The sequence below is a fragment of the Somniosus microcephalus genome, chromosome 21 (assembly GCF_052327205.1).
Source record: "Somniosus microcephalus isolate GS21.2 chromosome 21, FLI_Smic_1.0, whole genome shotgun sequence".
In the NCBI taxonomy this organism is placed as follows: Eukaryota; Metazoa; Chordata; class Chondrichthyes; order Squaliformes; family Somniosidae; genus Somniosus; species Somniosus microcephalus.
The window spans coordinates 67,966,361-67,989,330 of record NC_141007.1 but is presented as its reverse complement, the minus strand read 5'-3'; the positions used below and the strand labels follow the sequence as shown (position 1 = coordinate 67,989,330).

Sequence of the window (22,970 nt, the reverse complement as noted above, 5' to 3'; positions counted from 1 at the left end):
AATGAGAGTAAACTAGCGAGAGGCATAAACAGACTGTAAAAGCTTCTATAGGTGTGTAAAAAGGAAAAGATTAGCTAAAGTAAATGTGGGTCCCTTATAGGCTGAGACAGGAGAAATTATAATGGGGAATAAGGAAATGGCGGAGAAATTAAACAAATACTTTGTGTCTGTCTTCACGGAAGAAGATGCGATAAACTTCCCGGAAATAGTGGAGAACCAAGACTCTAGCAAGAATGAGGAACTGAAATAAATTGGTAAAAAAAGTAGTACTGGAGAAATTAATGGGACTAAAAGCCGATAAATCCCCTGGACCTGATGGCCTTCATCCTAGGGTTTTGAAAGATGTGGCTATAGAGATAGTGGATTCCATCAATTCTAGAACGGTTCCCATGGATTGGAAGGTGGCAAATTTAACCCCACTATTTAAGGAGGGAGAGAGAAAACGGGGGAACTACAGACCACTTAGCCTGACATCAGTAGTAGGGAAAATGCTAGAATGTATTAAGGACGTGGTAACAGGGCACTTAGAAAATAATAATAGGATTGGACAGAGTCAACACGGATTTATGAAAGGGAAATCGTGTTTGACAAATCTGTTAAGAGTTTTTTGAGGTTGTAACTGGCAGAATAGATAAGGGGGAACCAGTGGATGTGGTGTATTTGGACTTTCAGAAGGCATTCGATAAGGTGCCACACAAGAGGTTATTAAACAAAATTAGGGCTCATGGGATTGGGAGTAATGTACTAGCATGGATTGAGGATTGGTTAACGGACAGAAAACAGAGAGTGGGAATAAACGGGTCATTTTCGGGTTGGCAGACTGTAACTAGTGGGGTACCGCAAGGATCAGAGCTTGGGCCTCAGCTATTCACAATCTACATCAATGATTTGGATGAAGGGACCAAATGTAATATATCCAAGTTTGCTGATGATACAAAACACGGTGGGAATGCAAGTTGTGAGGAGGATGCAAGGAGGCTTCAAGGGGATATAGACAGGTTAAGTGAGTGGGCAAGAACATGGCAAAATGTGGAGAAATGTGAAGTTATCCACTTTGGTAGGGAAAATAAAAAGCAGGGTATTTTTTAAATGGCGAGAGATTGGGAAATGTTAGTGTTCAGAGGGACCTGGGTGTCCTTGTACACAAATCACTGAAAGTTAACATGCAGGTACAGCAAGCAATTAGGAAAGCAAATGGTTGTTGGCCATTATTACAAGAGGATTTGAGTGTAAGAGTAAAGACATATTACTGCAATTATATAGGGCCCTGGTGAGATCACACCTGGAGTATTGTATACAGTTTTGGTCTCCTTACCTAAGGAAGGATATACTTGCCATAGAGGGAGTGCAACGAAGGTTCACCAGACTGATTCCTGGGATTGGGGGGGGGGGGGGGGGGCGGGATTGTCCCATGAGGAGAGATTGAGTAGACTAGGCCTATATTCTCTAGAGTTTAGAAGAATGAGAGGTGATCTCATTGAAACATACAAAATTCTTACAGGCTTGACAGGGTAGATGCAGGGAATGTTTCCCCTGGCTGGGGAGTCTAGAACCAGGGGTCACAGTCTCAGAATAAGGGGTCAGCCATTTAGGACTGAGATGAGGAGAAATTTCTTCACTCAGAGGGTGGTGAATCTTTGGAATGCTCTACCCCAGAGGGCTGTGGAGGCTCAGTCATTGAGTATATTCCAGACAGAGATCAATAGATTTTTGAATATTAAGGGAATCAAGGGATATGGGGATAGTGCAGGAAAGTGGAGATGAGGTAGCAGATCAGCCATGATCTTATTGAATCGCGGAGCAGGCTCGAAGTGGCCAAATGGCCGACTCCTGCTCCTATTTCTTATGCTCTTACTCCAAGTGTGGTCTAACCAAGGTTCTATACAAGTTTAACATAACTTTCCAGCTTTTCAATTCCATCCCTCTAGAAATGAACCCCAGTGCTTTGTTTATTTTTTAAATGGCCTTATAACCTGCATCGCTACTTTTAGTGATTTGTGTATCTGTACCCGCAGATCCCTCTGCCCCATTTAGACACTGATTTTCCAAGGAGTAGGTGGTCTCATTTTTCCTACCAAAATGTAACACCTCACACTTACCTATATTGAAGTTCATTTGCCAATTACACACCCATCCTGCAACTTTAGTAATGTCTTCCTATATTTTGCTACGGTCCTCCTCTATTAACTACACCCCACAATTTGTTGCTGTCCGCAAATTTTGAAATTGTACTTCCAATTCTCGAGTGCAAATCGCCTGTGTAAATGGTGAAACACTGTGGTCCCGACTCCTGGCACTGATACTTGTGGAACACCACTTCCCAACTTTTGCCAGTCTGAGTAACTATCCTTTAACCCCTAATCTGATTTCTGTTTTGTAGCCAGCTTGCTATCCATTCTGCTACTTGTCCCCTGACTCCACGTGCTCTGACCATAGTTGTGAGTCTACAAAGAGGAACTTTTCCCCTTAGTAGGGGGGGTCAATAACAAGGGGGCATAGATTCAGGGTAAGGGGCAGGAGATTTAGAGGGGATTTGAGGAGGAACTTTTTCACCCAGAGGGTGGTTGGAATGTGGAACTCAATGCCTAAAAGGGTGGTAGAGGCAGGAACCCTCACAACATTCAAGAAGCATTTGGATGAGCACTTGAAATGCCATTGCATACAAGGCTATGGACCAAATGCTGGAAAATGGGATTAGACTGGACAGGGATGGATGGGCGGCGCAGACACGATGGGCCGAAGGGCCTCTTTCTGTGCTGTAAAACTCTATGACTCTATGACTATGCAGTACCTTATCAAAGCGCTTTGGGATGCCCTGAGGTCATAAAAAGCGCTATATAAGTCTAAGCCTTTTCTTTTAAGGGACACTACAATGCAATTACTGCTGCTTGCTATTCGTTAAAAAAAATTACAAAACAACTGCTGCTGAAAAACATTCATGACTGCTGCACACAATTTCTGCTCAGTTCTCTGTTGGTATTTTATGCTTTACAGATATCAGCACTGAATAAAAATGCACCCATTACATAACATAAAAGTACAATAGACCCTGCTGTGAACCTTACAAGTGAAAGGATGCAAGCTATCTGAAACTCTACCCACATTAAAAAGTATGTCTGACATCACAATTCTATTGATGTGGGCAACCTCAAACAGTAAACGGGTGGAGGCAAAAATCTGAAATTCTAATACGTGACAGATGATACAGGGTGGATCTAAAAGTCCATGGTAATTAATACACACCTTTGGATTATGAAGAACCTACACTTTGTTGTAAACACTACACCATTATTATCTGGCCCATCTGTAGAAAATCTTCAAAATAAATTCCCATACTGCTTTTATGGAAGCCATTCTTTAAAGTTCCAATCTACTCAAAAACGTAACCCTTGAATGATGCATATCTTTTACCTCACTTTTGCTTTTAACATCAATGGATAATTAAACCTTCCTGCAAAGCAAAAAGGATTACTCACAGATAAAAAGCTGCATTTTGTTTGCTAGCAAATGTTAAGTTTTCATCCCTGTGGCTTGATAATTTCTAACTGACCCAGGAGATGTATCTGTTGAAAATGAGGAATTCCATTGTTTTTTCCACTGTGCCCATACAACAACATGCATTTATATAGAGCCTTTAACGTAGTAAAACATCCAAAGATGCTTCACAGGAGTGTTATAAAGCATAATTTGATGCTGAGCCATATAAGGAGAAATTAGGGCAGATAACCAAAGCTTGGTCAAAAAGGTAGGTTTTAAGGAGCGTCTTAAAAGGATAGAGAAGCGGAGAGGTTTAGGGAGGGAATTCCCGAGCTAAGGGCCTAAGCAGCTGAAGGCACGGCCACCAATGGTTGAGCACTTAAAATGAGGGATGCTCAAGAGGCCAGAATTAGAGGAGCGCAGATATCTTGGGGGGCTGTGGGGCTGGAGGAGATTACAGAGATGGGAGGGGTGAGGCCATGGAGGGATTTGAAATTTTAAAATCGAGATGTTGCTTAACCGGGAGCCAATGTAGGTCAGCGAGCACAGGAGTAATGGGTGAACGGGACTTGGTGCGAGTTAGGACACGGGCAGCCAAGTTTTGGATGACCTCAAGTTTACGTAGGGTAGGGAAGAACGTGGGAGGCCAGCCAGGAGTGCGTTGGAATAGTCAAGTCTAGGAGGTAACAAAGTATTTTATAAGCCACTGTGTTCTTAATATATTTAGAGAGTGTGAAGTAATGCATTGATATGGCAGTTTTGAAAAAGAAAATTAAATAGGCCCCCTTACAAAACTCAAATAAACTGATTAAGAAAACCTTCAGAGTGGTAGGAAGGATTTATGTTCAGTCAAAAATTCTCTCCTAAATTGGCGTACTAAATATTTCACAACAGCATCAATACTTCTGTAGCTATCAGGACTTTTCCCCAGTGATTAGCCTACCTTATTAGTTTAATAAAATAATAAAGCTCGCCTAAAAAGTGGAACATTGCAGCACTGATTTCTCAGCAACACACACAGATATAAAAAAAGGAAAAATGTCAGGAAATAGCCTAGATGGTAAGTATACCCAACCCAATTTGGATGCTGAACATGAAGGCTATGACACCACCTTTCACCACCACGTGTGGTTTAGACATCTTAAGACATCATACGAAGTGTATAAATAGTTTATATGTGCAGTCAGTAGATATTTTGACACTTCACAGTTGTAACTAAAAACATTGAATATCACGAGTTATGTTCGGAAATACTTGTGTTTTACTCTGAAGTTGCTGGAAACTTTAGCTACACGATGGTTTTATTAAAAGGGATAATTTTGTTGACAAGTGTGGCCCGCCTGATGCTTCAAAGGCACTCAAGTATCCTTCCGATAGTGCTAGTGCATGAAAGATTACATATAATTATAGAAATCCATAATTATACATCATTGCAAAAGCTATTTAGTCCTTAAATACTTCTTAAAATGTCTTAGTTTGGTCCTCCAATTGGCTGCTAGAAATTAAAGTGATTTTATGCCAGCTCTTACTTAAGCAATTTTGCCAAACTTGGTCCACATAGCTACAAATGAATTTCAAAATATAGAATCCTATATTTACAGATGTCAGAGTGAGAGAGAGTTATTTGGTTGTCAAAGGCATACCAATTATTCTCAAAAATGATTTACAAAGTAGTCTCAGTCTTCAAGCACTTTCCTGGATGTAAAAGCTTCCTATTGATGAAGTCTTCAAGCATTGGACAATAATACAATGGCACCTGGAACAAGTACATCTCACACACATATGGTCCGAGTTAGATGGGTTTTGACAGTGCTAAACAGAAACTTTCTGCTAACACTGCGCAATTGGCCTAGGCTGCTCTATCAGGACACTTACCAAAATTTCCAACACTAGGTAATTTTTACACAAAAGCTCAACCAAAATGGTTTCCCCCAAAAGTAAATATTCCATTTTTGTATGTGCTCTTGCGCAAATGACTAAGTGTGATGGCATCATCCATTTTTAAGTTTTCCCAATGCTGCCACTTCTCATCGGGGCTGTGGTATATTGTCCCTCCAGGAGTACGAGGAAGTAGTGCCACACCATGAGAATTAATTGAGAAAAATAATACACAAGTACTGATTCATGATTATCCCACCCATTCCATTCCATTCTGGCTCCTCGTGCGTTGTCATTATTAGGAAGGAGGGCATGGAAACATTTTGTTGGCGAAGCATGCACAGATAAAGGACAGGCAGCCTCCAAGTTGACTGTCTGAGTACCAGTGTGGTACACCGAAGTACACGCAACCTCCCGTGAATTTTTAAAAATATTATCTAACCAAAACTAGCCCATAGTGACAACTCAAATTAATCTAACCAAATAAGATAATTAACTGTTAACATATGTGGTTTTTGCCATTCCCTTCTAAAGGTAGTGACAGATACAGCAGTACAATTTCATGGATCTCAGTACCTTGTCAGAGTGCCCATTGTGCATGTGCAAACCTGAAAGGTTAGCACTACTTAATCATGGGGGACAATCCTACCCTCAACTGAAGACACCAGAGAATGAACAGGGGTATGATCCCCAGCTGATTTGGCCCCTCCCAGATCTAGAATACTGCGATTAATTGTAACCACCTCAATTGAGAAGAGTTAACTCAGCCCAGACTGGGAATCTAATCTGGGACCATTGTGGTGTGCAGATTCAGCACCACACTGTGCAGAGCAATTACATATCGGGCCAGAAATTGGTGAACGGGGCTTGCCGCGCGTGCAAGCCCCGTATATGCACTTACCCCGCGCTACTGCCGATCAGCTCCAGGGACGCCTGGACTTGGTGTTTGAAAAAGAAGAATCCCGGGCAGCGTATGACGTCACGCCGCCCAGGAGTGCAGCCAGCGCGAAGCCAGGAGCGTGCAGTGTAAGTGAGACACGCCCCTTGAGGTCTCAGTTTCACTGGACACGCCCCCAATGTTTCTGTCAAGCTGCTAAGCATTTTTACATGCAAAGCAGCAGTTTAAATAGGTTTTTGGAAGTTTTTTGAAGATTTTGGTAACTTTTATAAACTTTTTAAAATGTTTACATTATTTTGAGTAATCTGAAGTAGTTTTAAAGAGAATTAAAGCAATTTAAAGACTTTTAAAAGCCCTAAAAGAATTTTTTAAATTCCATTTATTTATTTAGCAATGTCGTCGTCATACGTGTCTTCACACTGTTCCCTTTGGGGAACTTTATGAAGTGGTGGAAGGATTTATGGCCATGATTAACGCTCATTCCGTGACCGTAACCATCTTTGAACCAGCCATTAGGGCGGTTAGTCCTATGGCGGGAGGGTTTTACGGGCTCCCACAAGCTATACAAGGAGGGGGGCCACCCACACCCACGGACGCAAATATTCCACTGGATGTCAACCCAGAATTTAGAGCCGGAGCTCCGACTCCACTTGCCGGGACTGTCTGGAGCGGGGTTCGAAACCCTACCCTGATCTGGCCCAGCGGCGGGGATCCTACCGCTATGACAAAGGCCCAATCCGATTAGCAACGTGAAATGGCAGCATAGGGCTCCAGTCACGGGGAGGGAAAAGGCGCAGGAAACGTATGGGTGTCACCTTTTGTGCGGAGTGGGCCTTTTGCGTAGCAGTAAGCATCCCCGCCGCTGGGCCAGAAGGAGTAGGGTTTTGAACCCCACTCCAGACAGTCCCGGCAAGTGGAGTCGGAGCTCCAACTTTAAATTCTGGGTGGACATCCAGCGGGATACTTGCGTCCGTGGGTGTTGGTGGCCCCCCCCCCCCCTCAGATGGGTTGTGGGAGCCCGTAAAACCCTCCCGCCATAGGACTAACCACCCTAATGGCTGGTTCAAAGATGGTTACGGTCACGGAATGAGTGTTAATCACGGCCATAAATCCTTCCACCACTTCATACAGTTCCCCAAAGGGAACAGTGTGAGGATACGTACGATGATGACCTCTTGCGCAATGCACCTCCTTGGACCCTCAGTCGCAGATGCGAGGGGGCAAGTCGTGCAATTGTTAAATTTTTCATTTTATTGACATGTAAAATGTTGGCCCAGTAATTCCCTTCCAAATGCGCGAGTACGGTCGGGGTACTTACGCATCTGGCCGGATGAAATGCCGGTTTTCAGCATGCACAGTGCATGTGGGGAAAACCGGCATTTCCTGTCCTCTGAACGAAGGGGTTCAGAGGCAGAACGCGTGCGACTGCACAGGCAGCGCGTGCGCAGTATAATTCGCCGCTTTCATTAATGCTTTCAGTGAGGTCAAGTCATTACAACTTACACATGAAAAAAGCATGGGTACAGTTGCTCCAGAGGCTGCGGAGGAAGATATTTATTATCGTGGAGCTTCTGAAAGTATGTATGTCTGTATATATTCCTTTGCGTGTTATGTATATATTCCTTTACTTATGTGTATGAATGTATTATTTAATTATGACTTTCAGAGAAAGTAACTTATTGGAAAATCATAATTAAAAACATACATTCATACATATTAGTAAAGGAATATAAAACATACATACATATACGTAAAGGAATATATGTGGACATACATACATAACTCATTCTCACATTCCATTCACACAGCCACAATTGCTCCTTCTACCTACCGTTCTGAAAACCCTTTAAAAAAAAAAAAAAAAATTTAAACTTTAAAACTTACTTAAAATTTCTTAAAATAACTTCCCTCCCTTTCCCAAACAAAAATATTGCATTTCAGAAGCTCCACGATAAAATATATCTTCCTCCGCAGCCAATGAACAACTTTACACTTGCTTTTTTCAAGTGTAACTTCTAAGGACTTACCCTCACTGAATCCATCATTGAAATCTACAAAGTTCACTGCGCAAGCGCTGCCTGTGCAGTCGCACGCGCTGTGAATAGACCTCGGGTCTGGAAATGCCGGCGTTCCCCGCATGCGCTGTTCCTGCTGAACGCCGGCATTTCCAACGGCCAGATGCGTGAGTACCCCGACCGTACTCACGCTTCTGGCCGCGAATTTCTGGCCCATCAAGATACTGGGGGAGTCATTGAATAACACGATTTGTAATACTTTACTAGTGCAAGCAAATATATTTCAGTGGTATGTCATCATAATTGGGAACGGTTATTACAAACTCATTTAAACTGAGCTATTTATAGAGTAACAAATACATTCATTAAAATTATTTTTTTCTATTGTACAACTGTTATAAAGAGAAGATATCAAAGCCAACAAAATAATAAATATATCAAAGCATTAGTTAGATAACTCATCATTAACCATCAATCACAGGCCATCCTTTGATTTTTCTCTTGTAGGGATACTTGCATCACACTGCTGCCTAGCTGCTGGTAATCCAGAAATGTTTCTATACTCGTCACAACTACATGCAGATAACTACAAAAACAAGTATGTTTGTAGCCTTATTAATCAAACTGTTAAGAGTCAGACACTTTAAAGCCACTGCGGCGCAATGTCCAAACAAAAGATCAGATGTGCGTTGAGTATGAAAAACATTACCGCCCAAGACCTGATTGAAAAATGATGCAAACCTGGAACACAGTAACCTATCAGACATTTAGTCTGAGGGTTGAAGTAGAGAACAGTTATATTAAAAAACAAGTTGGCATCCACAAACATCATACCCACCCTTAAATATCTTGAGCCAATTAAGACATTCTGAATCATCTTTCAAATTGAAAACACAAGTATTTAGGGACTAACCACTTTCATTACAAATCTGTAATTAGATTTCTGTTATTAATTATGCATAATCTTTTATACAATACAACCATTAAAAGAGAACTCAAGTTTCTTTGAAGCAATGTCAACAATAAGATTGCTCATCATTAGTAAGTACTCCAGCTGGTTTCCAGAAAATTAATAAAAATAGTTTCCAAACACATCATTCATGAAGTTTTAGTTTTTAGCTAGAATAAAAGTATTGAATATCAACACACGTGTTTTTTTGGTAACAGCTTGGAAAATTAAGAAAATGTTTTGTACAGTCTTGAATATCTTAACTGCAGTGAAATAATTCCACTCAAACTAGCTCCATCAGAACAAGTCTAATACACCGTTCATCTAAGCAGTTGTTAAGTTTTTAGCTACTTTCTTCTCCCTTCACCACCCCCCACCCAAAATAAAAAGCTGGGCTCCACTGCTAGTCAGACCCAACAAGCATCAAGCACTTGATTTTTCCAAAGTATTACAAGTTCAAAATTGTTTTTGGATGATGTTCAATAGCATAAAACTAAGTGAAAAAATGTGAAAACTTAATTTAAATATATTATAATGATTAAAATATTAAGATTTCCTTAAATAATCTTTTAAGTTGACTTTCAATCAATTGCACGTTAAATGTTACAAGTAATGAACATGGGTTGGATTTTGAAGCGTAACTGAAAGCAAGTGTCTGCAGTCTTACCTGGAAGAGTGTTGCAGTTGGGTCATTGAGAAGTACTTTAGGTGGTGTTTTAACTACAAAAATAGAAACCTTTATGAGTATAAAGCAAATCTCAATAGATTAATTGGCTTGACCTGCAAAAAGGACCATAGATACATTACTGAGTCAAAAGAAGGATCACGGTACTGAATGGATATTAATCTCAACACATTCAATAACCTTTTACTAATACAGCTTTTAATGTTAAGCCTATTCAAGAATTGACTTGTAACCATTCTAAAATAGTTAAGAGGAGCTATTTACGTCTACATCCTTCAGACCAAGAGAAAAAGTGAGTTGTGAACTCCTGCACTATTCTCTAAAGCCATGGTAGTAGATAACGATATTCCATGCTTGTTCCAACCAAGGGTTCTCGCAACATAGCTTTCAAACACAATATAGTGCTTAGTTAATAATATGCTTTGGGAAGGGATTTCATAATATGACAAAATGCCCCTGAACTTTGGGAAGGATTCTTTGAAATGAAGAAAATAATCCTTTACAATAAATTTCCTCTATGAAGGCGGCACTTTAATCTGAGTCTTCATCATTTCTGAATTTTTAAACAGATCCATGTTTTGTGGTAGAAGACTTGAAATAAGCTTTATAGTTGTTATATCCTCTCAAACTAACCACCATCACCAACTTACAATTATATAGCGCCTTTAACATAGATCATCCAAAGGCGCTTCAGAGGCATAAGAGAAAAAAATGGACGTCAAGCCATAGGAGGAGATATTAGCTTGCCCAAAAAGGTGGGTTTTAAAGAGGGCCTGAAAGAAGGAGGAGGGATTTGTGGAGGAAATCCCAGAGCGTGGGGCCAAGGTGACTGCAGGCATGGCTGCTAATGGTGGGGCAAAAGGGAGAGGGGGATACACACGAGGCTGGAGTCAGAGGAATGAAAGAGTTGGGCGTGGGTGGGTACAGGGCCACCGGAAGTTAAGAGATAGGCAGGCGCAGGCCATGAAGGGCTTTAAACACGACAAATAATTGTTTTCATTTGAGGTGTTGGGTACCAGGAGCCAATGTAGGTAAGAAAGGACAGGGGTATGGATTTGCAGGACTTGGTGTGTGATAAGATATGGGCAGCAGATTTTTGAAAAAGCAGATGTTTATGCAGGGTGGTGGTTGGGAGGCTGGCCTGAAGCATTGAAATAGTCAAGGAGGTCAAAAAGCTTGGTTGAGGATTTCAGTGACAGATAAGAGATGTAAATGGTCTTTGTGATGGAGAGGAGATGGGGTTGGAAGCTCAGCTTAGGGTTGAATAGTCTGGTTCAGTCGGAGACAGTGATGGGAAGGGGACGGAATAAGTACCAAGGATATGGAGTTTGTGGCGGGGAACCAATGGCAATGGTTTTTGGGCTTCCCAAGACAGAATGTCAGACAAGCAGTACGACAGCAGAGAGACAGTGGCGGGGTTGAGAAAGTTGGTGGAGAGGTATGCTGATGACATGCAACTCTACATGTGTAAGCTGACTCCATGTCTGCATATGATGTCACCAAGGGGCAGCGTGTAGAGGAGGGGGCCAAGAATGGATGCTTGGGAGACTCTCAACGTGACAGTGTAGAGGTAGGAACAGAATCCATAGGTAGCGATGCTCTGGCTATGATTGGATAGATTAAGAATGGAACAAAGCGAGGGCAGTCCCACCAAAATAGAAGCTGCTTAGCTTCAGAGGCCAGTTCATGACCATGAACTGAAAGCTTAATTTATAACTGCCCGTGAAGCACAATGTTTCTCTCGTGCCTACTTCTCCAGTTTCACAAGCCACCTTGCAGCTACAGCCTGCATTTTTGTAGTGTTCTCATTTAGGGGTTCAACTACAGTTTAAGATGGTGTTGCGAGGTCCATTTTATATTTGAGCTGCCCCATACAATTTTGAGGAAAATTTGTATTGTGTGCCAAGTCGGGCAAGAAAGACTTGAAGGAAATTCCAAGGTAGTATCGGCATTTCGCTGCATCGAGACTTGGATTCTCTATCATGGTAACCAGATTTGGACTCCTTTATTTGGGAAGTCTGCCAATCTTTATTTTTAAGTTGTAATGAGATTACCCTAAAAGTTAATAAAAGAGGATGGAGGAAACACTGAGAATCTAACATCGAGTATCTTTGTTAGTAGTTTTTCCACAGCACCTTATCCTGGTGAGGGGCACTCCACTTATTCTGAACTTCTCCTTAAAAATCTGCTACATTGGCATTACTTCAATAATTTCAAGAGTTTAATTCAGCCCCATGGCAGAATCCATTACTCAAATCTAATATTTAGCAGTCATTTATTTTCCACTGCAAATAACCAAGGCCATCTCATTTCAAAATAGTCAATGAGAAACTAAATATTTTGTATCCACAGACCACCTCAACTTTTCACATGTGTTGCACAAATGTACTTTTTTTTCAAAAAGATTCACATGGTCTTTTTGGTTTTTGTGGTGAATACATGATTTTTATTGTGGCTAGATGCACCACATTTGATATTCTTCAGCCTTAGAGTATGGCTGGTGGGGAAAAGGGATAGATTCTTAAATGTAGTTCACTGCAGAAATGAGTGGCAAAAATTGCTTTACATTTTAGGATCCCATTGAAGTTCTTCCTATGACCTATTTTCAAACCACTTTAACAGGGCGAGTAGCTAAAAAGGTGGTTAGACTTAAAACCCACTCAATTCTCACTGGTGAACTATTCTGACCAATCAAATGGGGATGATTATAAAAGGTCAACCTCTGTACAAGGTATCTAGCCAAGACAGAGGAACATGCAAGGAATTTTCAGTAACTGTTTTAAAATGGAAGATAGTTTAACTGTTTGGAATAAATTCTATGTGAATTAGTCTAAAGATGCAAGGCAAAAAACAGCAGAGCAAATTAGATTAAAAAGGTTTTATTCATAAATACATTACTAAATATGTTTCAATGGCTGATGTTTGATAAGTGTTCTCAATGATTAATAACACCAGACTAGTTAGATACATAAATAAGACATTAATAAATGGTGCACTTTAAGAACACATTAACAGTGATTGTGTCCAGCCTATTATTGCTATAAAATATTAACAAGACTCACTGTTTTATTCCACAAACTAACATTTCAGAATTGTAGTTCAAACAAACAATTTATTCACATTATCCTTAGAGATCCACCAACAATCAGAAAAAATACTTAGAATGTTTGCAGCGTTCAGAAATGTGATGCAACAAATATTCATTCCACTGCTGGTTCAAAAACAAGTAACGAGTGACATATCAGACTTTAAAACAAAATGCACAAAGTCCAGATTTGGGTTTAAAATGGAAGGATGTCCTCTAGAGGGTGAGCTAACCAGTCTCGGTTGCATCATCTCGGAGTTGTCATTTCCCACACTCCATCATGGCCCAATCAAGAAACAGAAAAGAAATCTACAAAGAATGTCCATCCTCCCAAACAAAACAGTGACATGTTTTATTTTGTTCAAAGACTGCAACCATTCAGCTGCTGCGATCATTTTACTTACATAAATAAAATGAACATTCCGGGTCTATCAGATGCATCTTCACAAATTCCATCAGTGCCCCAACTGTTGGGGAAAAAGTATATATATTTTTTTACAAAACCTGGTCTCACCAGAAGCTTTATTTTATAGCAGCACAAATTCTAATGAATCCCTGAAAACAACTACTTTCATAGAATCATAGACACTTGCAGCACAGAAGGTGGCCATTCGGCCCGTCGGGCCTGTGCTGGCTCTTTGAAAGAGCCGCCATGCTCAGTTCCACACCCCCGCTTTTTGTCCGTAACCCTGTCAGTTCCTCATCCTCAAGTACTTGTCCGACTCCCTTTTAAAATTATTTATGGAATCAGCTTCCACCACCTTTTCAGGTAGAATGTTCCTGATCCCGACAACTCGGTGAAAAAAAATTCTCATCGCCCCTCTAGATCGTTGGCCAATGATTTTAAATCTATGACCTCTGGTTATTGATCCAGTCACCAGAGGGAATCGTTTTTCTCGATCAAAACCTCTCATCATCTTGAAAACCTCTATTGGGTCACCTCTTAACCTGCTCTGTTCCAAGGAGAACAGTCCAAACTTTTCCAACTTCTCCTCATAACTGAAGTCCCTCATCCGTGGTAACATCCTGGTAAACCTCCTCTGTACCCTCTCTGAGGCCTTTACATCTTTCCTGAAGTGTGGGCCCCAGAATTGTCCACAATACTCCAGCTGAGGCCTAACCAGTGATTTATAAAGTTCTAGCGTGATCTCTTTGCTTTTATATTCTATGAATCTATTTATACTTTGGCGGTCTTAAGGACTGCATAATAAAGGTTTTACTATAATGAACATATAAATCAACACACGCAACTTTTTAAGTTTAAAAAAAACCAAGTCACATGAACTTTTTTTTATACCTAGGAATAGTCTCAACCATGATAAGTGAACTAAAAACCAGATCACATTACCTATGAGAAAGAAGTGAAAAGATTTATTCGCTCTAGGTCTTTATCCCTCATAGTACATAACATAGATTATAGCAAGTGTGCTGTATGTAGAGGCAGATACTGAAATAATTTTTATCTAACAATTTGAAACATTCAACCGAAAAGTTGAGAATTTTATATTAATAAGCTAGTGTTCAATTAGTAAGCACTAAATTCCCACTTTGCTATATTATTTATTTTGTTTCATTCAAAATGATTGGATAATTCAATTGTTTTCTAGTGGAAAAATGACTTATGAGTAGACAGTAAAGCAGAACAAAGTCTGTTGAATTTCACTTGTGAATTCAAGTCAGTTGCAGTCTATTCCTAGCTCACTTTTGAGCCTGAGCATTCAAATCTATTTCATAATTTCAGCTTTAAAATAATCCAAACTGAAAATGTGACGCAATTAAGAATCGAGCTTGCGCAATTAGAGGCTGGATTAAGGCCTTAAGTGAGACTCGAGACGAGGACTTTTTTGTTCCCTCTCAGAATAATAGCTGTGTTGAATAAATTACACCCAGGGCTTCTCGAACTGCACCGTAACATTTTCTATCAATCTGCAAGCAACACCAGCAGAAATGCTTTACCATCCACTTCTCGTGCCTGTGAATCACCTGGAACACCATCTTAAGTGTAAAAGTTTAAATGCAGAGTTGGCCACCATACTGAAGTTAGTTCATCAACCTTTCACTTTTGATACTCAAGTTCAAATGCAGCCCAGTCTGCTCCCTTTGCTGAGTGCAAAAGTTTCAACGCAAGAGGAGGTTAAGTAGTCTCGACTCCTGGTGGACCCACAGTACAGAAACTAATATGAACTTTGCACTTCACCGGCAATCTCACTCACAGAAGATGTAGGGATAACTGACGAGGGAAATTGCCCAATTGTAATAGGAGATTTGCTTTGGAAGTTTAGGTTTAGACAAGTTGTTACAGCAGAGTAAAGGGAACTTTGTGCCAGACCATTCATTCTTTCCCTGGGAATACTAAAAATGGGAAAAACGTTCCATTCTCCAGCACTCACCTTGACAAACAAGGGTAGATGCTGAGAGGTTGTTTCCCCTGGCTGGAGTGTCTAGAACTAGGGGGCATAGTCTCAGGATAAGGGGTAGGCCATTTAAGACTGATATGAGGAAGAATTTCTTCACTCAGAGGGCTGAGAGTCTTTGGAATTCTCTGCCCCAGAGGGCTGTGAATGCTGAGTCTTTGAGTATATCCAAGACTGAGATCGATAGATTTTTGGACTCTAGGGAAATCAAAGGAGATGGAGATAGGGTGGGAAAGTGGAGCTGAGGTCAATGATCAGCCATGATCTTATTGAATGGCGGCGCAGGCTCGAGGGGTCGTATGGCCTTCTCCTGCTCTTACTTATGTTCTTATGTTCTTAAAATTCACAGGAAAGCTTTGAATTTCTCTATCAATACCGCATCACATCAAACTTTGTGGGAGGTTGGGATTGGTTATTCTGAAAACCACCTTCTCCAAATGAAGCATTAAACAACTGCCAAGTGTTCTATCAGCTAATGGCAAAATTCGCTCAATGTGTAGCCTAATTTAGACATAAGTGGAATACGAGATCAGAATGCATCATCGTGGCTCAGTGGCAGCATTCTAATCTTGGGAGTTCAAGCCCCACTCCAGACCATAAGCGCATAATTTAGGCTGATATTCTGGGCAGTACTGAAAACAAGTCCTCTTTTGGATGAGGCGTACAATTAAGACCCAATCTGCCCGTTCAGGTGGACATCTGTTCAAAGATTTATTCGAAGAGCAGGGAAGTCCTTGCCAATATTTATCCCTCAACCATCACCGCCAAAGAACAGACTAACTGGCTATCTCTTTGCTGTTTCCAGGGACTTGGGCACATATTCCAGGCTGACACTTTAAGTGCAGCACTGAGGGAATCTGAATACTGCAATGTCAGAGGTGTTGTCTTTGGCTGAGACATTCAATTAAGGACCCATCGGCCCCCTCAGGTGGCTGTGACTCTGTTCGAAGAGGAGCAGGTGTTCCGCCAGTATTCTGGCTAACAGGTATCAATCAACCAACTTCACCAAAAACAACTATCAGGTCATTTATCTCACTACTGTTTGTGGGACCTCGCTGTGTTCAAATTGGCTATCACATTCCCCTATATTACAAGTAACTGCACTTCAAAAGCACTTCATTGGCTGCGCGGTGCGTTGGGAGTATCTTGAGGTGTGAAACGTGCTTTATAAAATGCACATTTAAAAAAAATAAGATACTTGCTGCTCACAATGCATCTTTCAACTTTAACACTTGTTAACATCAATGACTCCCATTTTATAACAATAATTTCGGAAGAATGAATTTAACACACCTGCTCCTAGCTATTTGTATTTCAACAACCAATAGATAACCTAGTATTTGTCCAGAAGTGCTGCATCTCACTAGGACTCCAACAAACTGGTACACTACTTGATGATTTGTGCAGGAGGAGAGAAACATCTCAGGAATTTTTAACGACCGTTACTGGACGTCTCTAATAAAATCCAACTGATACAACACGAGAGGGATAGACTTCAAAGGCAAGTGGAAGTTCACCAAATGTCTGGCCTTCCATTTAACCCTTTAAAGGCTTTACAACTTTCATATCGTACACAATTTCTTTCACATTACATAAAGGTTTGATATTCTGCTGCATAAAAGTTTTAATTCATAATATATTCTTGGAATAACATCATCTCCAAATTACACACCATCCTGACTTGGAAATATATCGCCATTCCTTCATCATCACTGGAGCAAAATCCTGGAACTCCCTCCCTCACAGCACTGCGGGAGTACCTTCACCACACGGACTGGAGCGGTTTAAGGCGGTGGCTCACTACCACCTTCTCATGGGCAATTAGGGATGGACAATAAATGCTGGCCTTGCCAGCAATGCCCACATCCCAGGAACGAAGAAAAAAAAATTGAATCTAGCTATATCCTATGTGTTGTTACTGCAGTATCCAAAGGGTTACGAACACTAACAGTTACTTGCCATCATTGCGACACTGCTTGGCTTTTCATTGACAAAAACACCGTTTGCTACAGTATTTACCACATTTTAAAGCGAGAAATTCTTGTCATTCTTCCTATTACACAACTGAAGGCATCTGCTCATAGAAAAGCTGTTTTTGTCGCAACTACAGAGCTCAAACGAGTTCATACAAGTTGTATACATGAAATATTTGATTCAAATTTCCATATCAAAACAAAATCTAATTAGACATTGTCAACAAAAAAAAATCCTTCCCAACAAGAAAAAGATGCTGCTGGTGTTCAACCCACTTCATGGTAGGCAGGGATTAAAACCCCTGATGTACATGCAGAGCTATCCATGTGAAAAGGAAGATCTGATTTAAACTGCACTTTGCAAATTATACAAGTCTCAGTTAAAAATATGCACAATGCATAGTGAAGTCGGTTTGTTACACATGGTCCATATAAAGAGCTCTGATCTGAAATCAATTTCTCTAACTCAGAACCACTCGGCCTCTCATTCCTTCATCATTTAATAAAAATTACATTTTCTCAAACATTCAACTATCTAAATACTGGCAAGAACCTTGCAAGTATAACATAGTCTTAACACTGTATTCACAGCACAGAAACAAGCCATTCAGCCCAACAGCTCTATGCCAGTGTTTATGCTCCACACAAGCCTCCTCCCACCCTCCTCCATCTCACTCCATCAACATATCCTTCTATTCCTTTCGACCCTCGTGTGTTTATCGAGCTTCCCCTTAAATGCATCTATGCTTTGCGCCTCAATTACTCCCTGTGGTAGCAAGTTCCACATTCTAACCACTCTCTGGGTAAAGATGTTTCTCCTGAATTCCCTATTGGATTTATTAGTGACTATCTTATAATTATGGCCTAGTTCTGGTCTCCCCTGCAAGTGGAAACATCTTCTCTCTAACAATGAGCCTAAAGTAAAATGGTAGATACCCAAGTACTGAAGAACTGCAGTAAAGAGCCACGAGGTTGATCCTTAGTGACAGAGTTTGGAAAAATAGACTGGATAAACTTTGACATTTCAGCCTAAAAAGGTGAGATCTTAGAGCTATGCAAGAGTAGTAGTGAAATGGAAAAGGTAAACCCAGAATATCACTTTACAATAAATTGCAAGAGTTGGGGAGGGCGACACAATTCAAACTAGTAAAAGTATACTTAAGAGTGAGATTAGGAAGTACTTCTTCATACAGAGTGATCAACGCATGGAATGGATTTACAGATAGAGTAATGGAGGCTAAAACTCTGGAATCATTTAGATGCTGAAATGGGGAGAGCTAGCATCTTTCTGGAGAGATTAATTAAGCGGAGTTGTAATTATCTTGTGATTTCCTTCTTATGATCATATTTTAAAGACCTTGTGAATGTCTCCCCAAACTGCATTAAACAGATTCCTACTTTAAGGCTGGGAGTGGTGGTGGAGGAAGGAGGGAAACGGAAAAGGAGCAGGACATGAGAAGCTCATTACAAAGAATTCCCATTTGTCTCCTGTTTATTTGTGATTTAAATATTTATATTTTAAATATGTTATGTATATGAAAAACAAATGCATGTCAAATCTAGTACACAGGCCTCAACAGGTATGGTGTTCATGTTATGAGCCTGAAGGAGAAGTGTTACATAATGCAAGACTCATGGATGTGCACTTTAAAAATAATAAAATTCCAGAACACAGATACAAGTTATGCAATGTTCTCCAGGTCAATACCTAACACCCCGCCAAACACAAGTTTATTATGCTTTCCCTCCCTATTTAGGTACCATCTACCCCAACTTCCTGATTTAGAAACCTACCGATGCCACTTTGTAATCTTGTGCTGGAAGATGCATTGCAGTGTCCCTGGATATCTTACCCTCTGATTTTCATTCCTCTCTGAAAGGAAACACTTCACCTTTGACACATTTTCCCAGAAGCATGGCTGAGAACAAGAGTTCATCTTGTAGGTAATAGGCTAATTTTCTATGCAAATATAAGATCACCTAATTTTATACATTAACTTGTTCACTGGTAACCTCAATATGCATGTTGAAACAAAAGACACTCTTGAGGATTAATTAGACATGTCTGATTATCACGCCTACTACTACTGCATCAACACACAGCACCTGTGTACAATGAAGACTAGTGTAAAGCGATCAGGCTGTTGAATGAGCAAGGTGATGAAAATTATACAATGCTGTCTGTCTCACATGAAGAAAGCAGAAGCTGGTTAACCAGCAGTTTGCTCAACATCTCCACAAGGTTTCCCAAATGTGGAATGTGCCCTCAAAGAGCTCCAAGATTCAGGTATGACCCATAAAGGAAATGATAAATTCATCGTATTTCTTATCAGACATGCAATGCTGCAAAACAGCCAAGTTATGAAAAATAATCAGACTTAATTTATTATACTGATATTATTCATTCACCACAGGTTTAACCCAGAGTGCTGTGGGTCAGCATACTTGTACAAGTGTTGCCAGCCCCTTGTGCCTATGATACAACCACACGAATGTTCCAAATTGCAGATTTTAACTGGTTGGCGTTACTTTTAAAGCTTTTCTTTTAAGCCAGTGATAGCCAGGGTTTTTAAAGTTGGTCCACCGCCAAAATGGAGCAATTTTAGAAAAACTGGGCGTTCACTAGCTTCAAGAGGAAAAGTAGCAAGAGAGTGAGCACAGGTAAACTGCACTTTCAGCATTTATACCAGGAGTTTAGGATTAATATTGTAGCAATGAGGTTATTCCTGGTGCAAAAGCAAAAGACTGCGGATGCTGGAAATCTGAAATAAAAACAGAAAATGCTGGAAATACTCAGCAGGTCAGGCAGCACCTGTGGAGAGAGAAACAAAGTTAACGTTTCAGGTCGATGACCCTTCGTCAGAACGTGAGTCATTGAAAGCTTAAGCTCTGGTTGGCACAGGGAAAACAGAAGGTTTCCCGGACTTGCTGGCAGACTAAAAAATAGGTAACCTGGTTTACATTACATCATTTGTTTATAAAAGATGTACTAAGGATTTTAGGTATCCCTCCACTGTCTGGCATAAAGCTTCTCGCTTCACAAAGTTTTTATATTGTTCGCTATCTTACCTGTGTTTGGGGTGAGGCAGTTCACCTTGCCTGAATTGAGACAAAGCTCTGATTCAAGATTCTTCCCAAGTTGGCATGTGGCTGAAGCAGCAGTGCCTGGGAGTGGGGCAGAGTCTGACTCGAACTCGAACACCAGGTGAGCCTAGCCTAAGACATTAGTGCAAGTAATGAGGGTCTTGGGCTCATTATTTAAAGTGCAGAGTCAGGTCTCAGAGTGAAGGGCTGCACCCAGGTTTGAGGTGGATCTGAAGCTGCAAGTACTAGGGATGAGGTGTCTTGAGCATGGCACCAGTTTTTCTAATCATGGTGCTGACCCAGGTCCGAGTCTTGGGATGGGAAATGAAAGATACCAGATAAAACTCCCCTTCCCACATGCAGGCGTTGGCCTGAGAGTGGGTATGTGCCTGGTCACCACTGTATTTCCTTAACAAAACTAAAATAATAAACATACAGTAAATAATTCACCTGTTTCGAGGGGTCTGAAGAAACCTTGTAAGACATGTCTGTCAGGAAACTGCACTCTTAGAACAACCTATTTAGTCAAAACAAAAGTGAAATCAAAGTCAAAATTGTTTATTAATAAGTTACGTGAAAAGACTACTTGGGTAACTCTGTGGAATACATCTTTAAGCTTTTAATACAAGTATATAGCAAAATATCATTTATTTTACATACCCTATTGCCACCCTTTATATGTAAAAATACTAATGCAGTTCAGCTGTGTCATTCTATTCAAGGCAACTAATCAAGGTGTGGGGTCCTGTAGCTTTCAAGTAGGGAGAACCCCAACTAATACCGCTGGCTGGATTGAGGGAGTTGGCAAAAGAAATGTTTCAAAGCTGCACACCACTTCATCTCAAACAGGAGATGAGGCAAGGCCAATGCAACCCGAGCACTTTTCTGACTCCAAATACTCCTGCCCAACTTGTGCCTTCCAAGCTGGCAACGGCAATGTGGCTATAGAACAGAGTCGTGAGAGAAAGATGATGGCAAGGAAATATTCTTCATAAGACAATGCTCCTTGGTAGATGAGAATAAAGAAACTAGCAAACAGGATCACAAGTATGTGTACTTTAGTGACTTTTTTTCTTGCCTTTGGTGATGGAAAAACATTTGAGGAGCATCAAAAAATACCGCAACGGTTAAACCAATACTGTAGCTATAAGTTTGTTTAAACATGTACTTGGGATAATCCAGAACTTTCTCCTATTCCTTCATACATTGATGACCAAAGTAATTTAAACACACACACACGCAATTTCTATTTTAAAACTGTGCTAATGTTTCAACTTTTTTTTTTTTTTAAAACATTCAATTTATCTTTAGATTTCTTGAAATGGCATCACCGTCCATGTCCCTTTGCAACTCCACACTAAATTCTTTTCCTCAAATGAATTAATTTTGCCAAATTATTTCATCACTCTGTGACAGAAAGATAGGTTCTTTTTAGGATCAAACATGTTTTATAAAGAGGATTAGTCACTATGGCTTATACACTAGATTTCAATAGAAAACTTCAAGGTAATTTAGCAAAGAATATCAGTGGAACATTACAACCAATACCATTTCACTCTGGCCAAAAGCATTCCATGGCAAATATTCCTCATAATATCAAATGGACTGGATCACCTATGTCTATACTTATCCTTATAACCTACAATTCCATTTTTAACTAGATGTTTGGTTTAGCACCTTCTTAAACTTCAATATATCATATAACCACTTTTGACAGAGTATATGCCATTCATCTATTTGGTATTGGGAAAAAATGTATTTTAATCCCCACTGTACAATCGAAGATTTTGTACTGAAATAACTTGGCTATGTCCATATTATCCATGCTTTCCAACATTTTAAATACTGGATTGTGTCACCTTTCTATTTTATTTTCTACAAGAAATTTCACTTACTGAGAAAGACAACGTAAAGAAAAACAACAAAAGCTTTTGCAAGTGCAAAAGTAATGGGATAGTCAAAGAAGGGTGGGACTAAAGAGTTGAAATGGCAGCGATGTTTAATAAGTATTTTAAAGAGAAGACAATGCGACTGTAAGACGACCTAAGGCGAGGTGGAATAGCCACTGCTAGAAATAAGTTTTCAAATACAAACTGCATCAAGAAAGTTAGTCGGACTGAGAGCTGAAAAGTCAACAGGCCTAGAAGGCATGCACCCCAGAATAATCAGGACGGTTCATTATTGGAATGACTAGACAAGAAAAGGATAGTGAAGATTCACAAGAAGGTCTGTCGGTTGTGAAGCTCTTTGGGATGCCTTGATAAGGTCATAATGCCATATTTAAATGCAAGTTTTTTCTTTCTAGAATGATATCAGGAATTGAAGCATGAAGAAAGGCTTGAAAAAAATGAGGGTTTTCTCACTGGAACAGAGAACAGTGACACTGTTTCCACTGGTTGGTAAGTTATTTGGGTGTAGACTCAATATCACTAGAAGAATGAAGGAGAGGTTAGAAGTAATGTTTTCTTTCACACGGGAGGGTTATTAGAATATGGAATGCTTTACCACAAAT

General features: G+C 40.2%; 1 protein-coding gene across 5 annotated transcripts in view; it reads right to left on the bottom strand.

Moving 5' to 3' along the window:
* aspscr1 (ASPSCR1 tether for SLC2A4, UBX domain containing) overlaps positions 1 to 22,970 on the bottom strand; it is a 238,060-nt gene that overhangs the window by 76,942 nt on the left and 138,148 nt on the right. For 4 of the 5 annotated variants that reach the window (XM_085963846.1, XM_085963844.1, XM_085963842.1 and 1 more), the window contains 3 exons: positions 20,909 to 20,975; positions 13,392 to 13,454; positions 9,885 to 9,937 (listed from right to left, as the gene is read on the bottom strand). In XM_085963846.1, coding sequence (XP_085819972.1) covers positions 9,885 to 9,937; positions 13,392 to 13,454; positions 20,909 to 20,975 — 183 coding nt within the window. The remainder of the gene's footprint in view (positions 1 to 9,884; positions 9,938 to 13,391; positions 13,455 to 20,908; positions 20,976 to 22,970) is intronic. The other variant, XM_085963843.1, reaches the window with a different exon arrangement.